This window comes from Triticum aestivum, chromosome 2D, assembly GCF_018294505.1.
Source record: "Triticum aestivum cultivar Chinese Spring chromosome 2D, IWGSC CS RefSeq v2.1, whole genome shotgun sequence".
NCBI classification, from domain to species: Eukaryota; Viridiplantae; Streptophyta; class Magnoliopsida; order Poales; family Poaceae; genus Triticum; species Triticum aestivum.
The window spans coordinates 22,384,310-22,392,746 of record NC_057799.1 but is presented as its reverse complement, the minus strand read 5'-3'; the positions used below and the strand labels follow the sequence as shown (position 1 = coordinate 22,392,746).

General features: G+C 50.4%; 1 protein-coding gene across 1 annotated transcript; it reads right to left on the bottom strand.

Annotated features, from left to right (window-relative positions):
• Positions 1-523: 523 nt before the first annotated feature.
• Positions 524-1,188, bottom strand: LOC123048395 (dirigent protein 21-like). The gene has a single exon (XM_044471504.1). The coding sequence runs from the start codon at positions 1,151-1,153 to the stop codon at positions 632-634; it is 522 nt and encodes a 173-aa protein (XP_044327439.1). The 5' UTR covers positions 1,154-1,188; the 3' UTR covers positions 524-631.
• Positions 1,189-8,437: the final 7,249 nt, after the last annotated feature.

Below are 8,437 nucleotides of genomic sequence, written 5' to 3'. Positions count from 1 at the left end.
AACGTAGAACAATCAATCTTGAGTTACCACTAAAAGTTACAACTACCAAATATCCTTATCCTTGAAAACTAAAAACTATCAAATATCATGCGAACTGAGCGTGGATCGGATGGTTAGGTTCCTTGTGCTGGAACCAACCCACCAGGGATTAAATCATAAACTTGTCATTGGTGGTCGCATTTTCTATATTTATTACAAGCCTTCCGGCAATGTGCTCTCAATGGAAGGAGACGTTCTTATTGACTACAAAGATGTCCGTGGCGACTTCGTCAATGCCAAGATGATTGTCAGCTCAGTCTCTCGGAGTTGCTCATGGTGGTAGGGTGAGCGTGCGTGCATTCATAGAGGTGAGTATATATATGCGTATGTATGAGCGTCTGTATGAGCGTCTGTGTCTGTGTTATGTGAATTTTTTTTGTATCAAATATCCTCTCCGTCCTTTCACAGAAAAAAATCCTTATTTCCGTGTTTAGATGAATGTTAAAGCACAAGAATAATGACATAAATACATATTCCTTGAGCATTTGAGTAAATATAACTATTATATTATTAATCACCGCATCTCAAAAGGTTCCTATTCATCATTTAAATAAGCATAACGTTAACAGCAGCCGATTGATCGTCCCATCTACTAGTGGCGGATGAAGACGTTGTACTCGACTGTGGCGTCGCCGGTGCTAATATTGAAGGCGTACGTTGTGGCCAGCGCGTACCCACGGGCCAAGCGGAAGATGCCGGTGCCGCCGATGACAGGCATCTCGCGGATGGCAGCGGAGGCCGCCGAGTTCCGGCCCATGATGGCGATGCTGCTGCCGTTGTACCTGCCGCCGGCGGTGAAGACGAAGTTCATGTTCATGAGCACCGCCAGCTCGTCCTTGCCGGAGCTGACGTACATGCCCTGCGCGCGCCCAACCAGCCTCGACGAGTTGAGGTCGGGCCCATCTGTAAGCGCATCGTCGATGACATACACCCCGCCGAACAGGGTCTTAGACGAGTTGGTCGACGGGGCACGCGCAACCTCGACCGCCGTCGGGCTCGGCCCGCTGTACACGTCGTGCCAGTACACCTTGATGTGCGTGGTCGTCTCCTGCTCGGATATGGCCATGGTAGCGACGGCTAAGACGAGGACGAGGAAGAGGGGGACGACGGCCATATTGCAAGCTCTCGTGTTGCTTACCTGCAGCGGCCGCTGCGACGCTCGTGGTTGCCGATAGCTAGCGTGTGCGTGTATCTATATATTAGGTGCAGCGTGAACCCGTATGTGGCATGTTGGGACAGTTGAACTACACCATGATTATATTACTATGGCGTGGCGTGTTTGGATCACATGTGTCTTTTTAATTAATATTGATAACATGACGAGGACGACGGCATAAATCCTAGTATATGATTGTGTGTCTTATCGTGTATCGTATGAGTAAAGCTTCATCTCCATGTTTGTTCTATATAAGCACGGGATAGCATAAGAACTGATAATTTCAGGCTATGTTTGGCATTAATAAATAAAACAATTTCATAAACCGTAATATCAGCAATACCATTTTTTCAGTGTTTAAGACGGAATATAGGCATACTTTTATAAAAGCTATTTTTGAAAACTGGAATATTCGTGGCCCAAGTAGAACAATAACTAGATGACACCCAGTGTGAGAAACAACACTCCGCTTCGCTCCAAGTGTTAGAGATATATTTGGGTTACATGTATTTGGTAGTCTAGGATTTGTAATCCGTCTCCTACCTTATCTTCAGGAGAGGCTTCTTACCCTCCAAGTCTTGTATTCAATATATACTCGCCCCCGAAGCTCAATAATACATCCATCAACTATTCCACCAATCCCTCTCTCTCTGTTCTAACATGGTATATGAGCCTAACCGATCCAAACCCTAGCCGCCGCCCATAGCTTCCGCCCCGCGCGCCGCCCCTGGGGTGGTCCATGACTGCCACCGGGGGCTGCGCCGCCCTTACCTAGGGCTCGTTCGTCGGTCGTGTTAATCGGCTGCCCTTTAGAGTCTTTATCCCGATCTCTTGATCCCTTTTCTTTTTCATCTTGTCGGCCGTCTTGATCAGCATTTGTTTTTGTTTTTCCGATCTAAGATCGGTTTGCTTCGCCCGTTGTCGCCGTCGTCCGCGCGTCTGCCCGCCCTTTGCTATGCACCGGCCGTCGCCGCCATACTCCGACTGAGACTCCTGCATCACCATCCAGCCTTCACCGTGCCTGTACGGCCGCCCTTCCGCCTGCCACGCTACCCCGTCGCCGGCAGCCGGCTGCGTCGGGCTTGCCGGCCAGGCTCACTCGCCGGCTTCCTCGGGTCGGCCGTGTCACTCCCCGGCTGCCCGGGCCGGCAACGCACGACCGCATGTTGTCCCACGCCGACCATCGTCGCCGGCTTCATCTCGGACTCCGCCGCCACACCGTCTCCACCGAGCGGCGTCTCCGACCTCACGCGCGATTGGATTGATCACCCGGCTGCCGCCGCGATCCGCCTCATCTACGCCGTGCACCGACCTGGCCCGTCGGTTGCGTGCGCCACCCCATGTCCCGTGAGGATCGTCCCGAGTACAACGCGTCCCTACACTGATCGAGCACTGGGCTGCCACTGCGTCGCCCCATCGGGCCGCAGCACCACCGGCCCGTGGTTCTCCCCACGGCTGTCTCGACTCGCGCATCGCCGCTACATTGCCCCTTTCGGCCGTAGTGCCATGACACGCGATCCACGCCGCCGCCCCGAGGCCGTCCATGTGGTTGCACCGACCCGCGCTCCACCGCTGCGCTGCACCCTTGGACCGTAGCGCCGCGGCACGCGGTTCCCGCCTCCACCTCGAGGTCTTCCCGCCGTCGCGCCAACCCGCCTGGTGCCACTGCGTTGCTCCTTCAGGCTGTAGCACCGCAGCCCGCGGTCCACCCTGCCGTCCCCGCCCGTCGACTTCCCGTGGTATGCGCCGCGCCGCATCCCTTGGCGCGGGAACGCTATCATCCGTGCCGGTCTTCGTCACGCCGTCGGGTTCTTCTACGCCTCCTTCGAGCATAGCCGCCGCACTACTAACCCAGCCTCACCGCCGCCACTGTCAGGCCGCCGCCGCCGCTACCGCTAGCTTACCTGCATCGTCGTCCTCTTCCCAGACCACTTCGTCTGCTCCGACCATTGTTGGCGACATCAGCCCCGCGCCGATTGGCGCCGCAACAGTCCTCGAGTCCTTCTCTGCTGGCCCCTCCGACTCCTTGACATGGCGTACGCTCGTGCAGGTCCCTAGTCTACGCATGCCCGGTGCTGGCAACACCGATGCGTGCCTTCGTCCACGACGTGTTCCCGGGCCTGGGAAGCCTGGTGCGGCGCTTCGTTAACTTTGTCTTCGTCCGTCTACGCATGCTCGGTACTGGTAACACCGACGCATGCCTTTGTCTATGACGCGTCCACGGGGTTGGCAAACCCGGCACGACGCCTCGTCAACAACGTCTTCTTCCCGGCGCACCGCTACTTCGACACCATTGCGCCCATGACTAACTCGGCGCCTCCTTCCATCCGCGGCTCCACGGCGATTTCCTCGACACCGGCAACCCCGACACGACATAGACCACGGCATTCTTCGCACGGCTACCTCGACCACGACTACACCACTCATGCTCTCGGCTACCTCGACAACGGCATAAAGGGCTCAGCACGGATTCGGGCAGCTGGCGGTTCATAGTGAGGCGAATGTCGGTGAAAATCGTGTCGACCTCGGTCATGGCGGACTATGACGGCGTCTATGGAGAAGGTCAAATTGGTATGGAAATTCAATTTTATTTGAAAAATGCATTGCTTCAACATAACATAGATGGGATCACACTCTATGGGAGAAAGATTTAGCAAACAGTGGCTTAGCATAAGCTCGGTACAATAGTTTCTGGTTGTTGCTGTCGAGATATGAACTGATTATGTTTGATTTTTTTATGTCATGATTTTTTCGTCCTACATGAGTACCAAATTGTATGCTTGAAACAACCTACAATCTAAAGGAGAAAGATTCAGCAAACAACGGCTTAGCATAAGCTGTGTACAGTGGCTGTTGATTGTTGTTGTAGAGATATCAACGGATTATGTTCTGAGAAAAATAGAAAAATCACACTGGGATCTGCATCCATATAGTCAATCCTGGTTATATCAACGGATTGGTCTGATTGTTACAGGTATTATCATGACAAAAACAGTAGTACGCAAGAAATCAGTTGAATGAAATGAAGGACAAAAGATGACTATGGCTACCAGTGCACATCTGATCAGGACAATTTTTTACATTCTTGTCAAATCCTGGTTATAGGATCGCCAATTTGGAACAAACAGAAGGTGAAAAACAAACAGGCCTTGGAAGTGTTTAGTAAGGAATCCATGTCAACTAAATCGATCCGATTTTGATATACAGTCGCTCGCCAATCTCATTTGAACTGGAAATATTCCGCATGGATTTATCAGAAACTACGAACGCTATTGCATACAACCCTTTGATCAAATGGTGGAGTGAACATTTTAGAATTATGCAGAGTGCTAGACTCTCACATGGTACAACATTTGACCAACTATCAACATTGCATCTACCTGGGCTGAGTGGCTCTGGTGCACGGAGTAGAGTACTAAACCCATTGACATGGAGAAAGGACAGAAGACGTATATCTGTGTCCGCTACATACACAATTGGTTTATGTGGATCTCTGTTTGTAGAACGTGTTTAGGCAACCTGCTGCACTGATAGACCGTGTGACCCGAAAACAGCAAAAGGGATCAGCATAAATTGCGCTAACTACGGAGGGAAACATCCATGCGTTTTTAACCCAGCGTGATGCGCGGATTAAAGCAGCACTATGGCATCTCCCGATGTCTCCCAGTCCTAGCTTTAATTAACAGAAACACGACATTATCAAAAGAAGTCTCCACGTTCTTGCTAGTACTACTTGTCAACATAGAATGTGCTTTGCTTTTACTAGCTAACTACCTCACGAGAAGATAGAGCGAGTGTGTGTCTATATGTCTATTGCTACTGGCATATATAAATGTACGTAGCTCTTCTAAAAATATAAATAGACCAGCCCATATATGTGTCTTGCATTTATTCTTCCTCCGAAAGAAAACAGGTAACATCAAGTTTTGTGTGTTTCTCTCTGATTGGCCTCCAAGATAAGCCTGCTTGAGGAGCCACTCAAAGAATCAAAGGTACACCAGAAAGTACATACTCTCGGCTGAAAATAACCTTTCAAAATATTAAATCTGAAGAAAGCATCACACATGTAACTGTATGAGTTTTGTCTGTCATTATTTAAAAATAAAGAAGTTTGTGCGTCATTGCAAATTCTTTTGGAATATTCAAAATCGTATCCAACACATAAAGAGGTCAAAAAAGTATAGTGTGTAAAACATTTTATTTTGCTAGTACTGTTTTTTTTCAAGACGTGCGGCATGGCTTAGAAAGTATTGAAGATGCTTACATGTTTATGCTTAATTGTTTCCAAATGGTTTTCGACTCTTCGAAGTATTTTTTTTCCAGAATTTACTAGTCATAGTCCATGCCTCATTGCCAAAATTTGAATCTTCTATAGTTATTCTAGTTGGAGAATGGCGTTTTGGAGGCCGAGCTCCATGGAGCCCTTTATTTTTGAAAAATTCAAATTCAAATTTTTATGTTTCAAAAAATTCTGGAAAAAAATATGCGTATATGTAAGGATGTAACCCAAATGTGTGTAAAAATTCATGATGAAATACCTTGAATTGCGACCTGTACAAAAAGACAAATTCATGGCCTGAGAGAATGAATAGTATCATGTGTTAAACAGCTCTAGATTTGTCTTTTTTGCACAGCCCTCATTTCAACGTATTTTGCCCTGAAAATTTACACACATGTGTGTTATGCCTTCATGTATAGCTGTGTTTTTTTCAGAATTTTTTGAAACGTAAAAATATGGATTTTGATGAAATTTGAATTTTGAATTTGGAGGCCTCACTGGAGCTCGGTCACCAAAAGGGATTTCCGTTCTAGTTGACAATATAAAGAGATTGATCCTGCCAAATGTTTCTCTGTTCCTTGGATGACGAAGTGATCGAATAGTACGTGAACATTTAGGCTCCAGGCACACTCATTAAAGTGAAAAAGCAGTCGCACGTAGGTGCATTCGTACATCACACTAGGATCCATGCACACGGTTGATGTAAAACAGCAGACACGGTAGTGGTGGAGCACTGTATCCGTGTGAGTGTGTGGCCTAGAGGCTGCCTATTGCCTGGCTAGCTGTGGGAAGATAGATTGTCGGAATGGCCTACATCACGAGCCTGTAGAGGAAGAAGCATTTGGTGGCGTACTTAACCATTCGATGCTCCTTGGCGAGAAAGCCTTACACGTAGAGCTGCAGGTGGGACAGTAGGTGGGCGTCCCACCACAGCCCCACCGCTGCTTCGTGGGCATTAGGGGTGTGTTTGGTTGTCTGCATGAGGCCCGGCCTGACTCGCCCGGGACGCAAACGGGCCGATTGGTTACCTACTTTTACTGTTCGGCCTGCATGGCACAAACCTTAAAACACTCCTGGGCCTGGCTCCCTGGGAACGCTCGAATCGGCAGTTTCTCCAGGGCCAGGCCTGAGCGGTGCACGTGGGCGTCGGCGGCTGCACGCGCACAACCATGCTCGAGAAGCCACGTTGCTTCCCGAAGCGCCGGCAGTTATTAGCCTCACCGCTCCCTCTCCCCACTCTCCCCAACTCTCCCCCACTCTCCCAACTCTCACCGGCTGCGGCGGATCAGAGGAGAGCAAGAAGATCACCAGACTCCATCACAGGCGAGCAGATCATCACCTGGTCCGCGGCAATGGTGGTAAGTACTTCTCTGTTCGTCATGCACTACTTTTTCGCATTCGATCCGGCGGTAGATTCGATCCATCGCAGAGAGGGGTATGGGGAATAGAGGCAGATAAGCATGGCAGTTCATAGTAGTTCATACTAGTTTATACGAGTTCATACTAGTTCATGCAAGATCGGAATAGAGGTAGATGCGGAATAGAGGTAGATGCGGATGGAGTGGCTGGCCTTCATCTTCTTGTCCATCGCCGTGCGGGGCGGCGGGTCGTCTTCGATCTCGGAGGAGTCGAGGTCGATCTGCCAGGTACGACGGCCTGGCTCCGGTGCCCTCACTGGCATCTGCACCGGTTCTTCCTCCTCCTTACGCTCCCCACCGATGACCTTTGGCGGCACGATTGCCGTCTCCCAGTACACTACGACACTGGCGGTCATTAGGAGCCCAGTAGTTCTTGTACTTGGACTACCTCTTCCTTTGTTTAGCGTCATCGGAGACGGCCTAATTCATGGCCCAGTGAATAATGTCGACTGGCATCGTGCCCTCCTATGGGTCAGGAATCAACGTCTTTAACTCTTGTGCAGTGGCCCTCATGAGCACTGCATCAGATTCCTTCTGCATGTCAGGCATGGAGCCGAAGTTCGAGCAAACCTCCATGGTGTTCTCGAACTTGGTGCGGTCACCAGCCGACCACCCGAGGAAGAAGGCCCTCCAACCAATACCCCGAGGGAAGGGGTTGGCGATGGAGCTGGAGCTGAAGCTCATGGCGATGTAGACGAGGAAGGTTGATAGTGAGAGAAGAGAGGGGGTGGGTAAGTAGTGGTGGGCAGGGTGAGTATATATAGGTGTGATGGAGAGGAGGAAGAGTGACAGTCCTGCCGTTTTAACTACATGCTCTTCAATAAGCCATGAAATCTATGTTGTGCCTGGCTCCATGAATTGTTTGAAGATCGAGGAGAGCAATGAGATGGGCACGGAGGTGCTCCCGGCCGTTGACAACAAGGGCAAGCAGCCGGTTCATCCAATGCCCGAGGTGGTGCTGCCGCCCACCGCCAAGGAAGAACCGAAGATGCGTGAGGTTGGCGACGACGAGCGCATGGAGGAGCCCCCGAGGAGCAAGCACCGCAACTACAACCACTACCATGAGAAGGGTGGCCCAACTCACTTCTGCAAGGTCATCCTTGCACCGAAGCTTGAGTGCATCCCCATGCCCCTGGACATCACCAAGCACTTCGTCGCGGTGCCAACAGAGTTCAAGCTCAAGAACAACACCAGCTGCTCCTGGAAGGTGACGGTGAAGCTGATGAACGGCAGGGTGACCCTGGATCAAGGTTGGGCCACCTACGCCGCCGTTCACCAGATCAAGATCGGCTACATGATGACGTTCAAGCTCCTGACTCCGGACACCCTCAAGGTCATCAATCTTCGACGATGATGGCATTGAGGTGGTCAACAAGTGCAGGAAGCATGACGAAGCCTTCGCCGCCAAGGAGTAGGTCCGGGGCACCTCCTTCCTAAGTACTGTCGAGTCTGCTTTATGGTTTATGCGTTGAACTATTTGAACTATCGTTATGATGTGTGTTACATGGTTGTGCCGAAGTGTACTGGTAACCTCACCAACTAGCC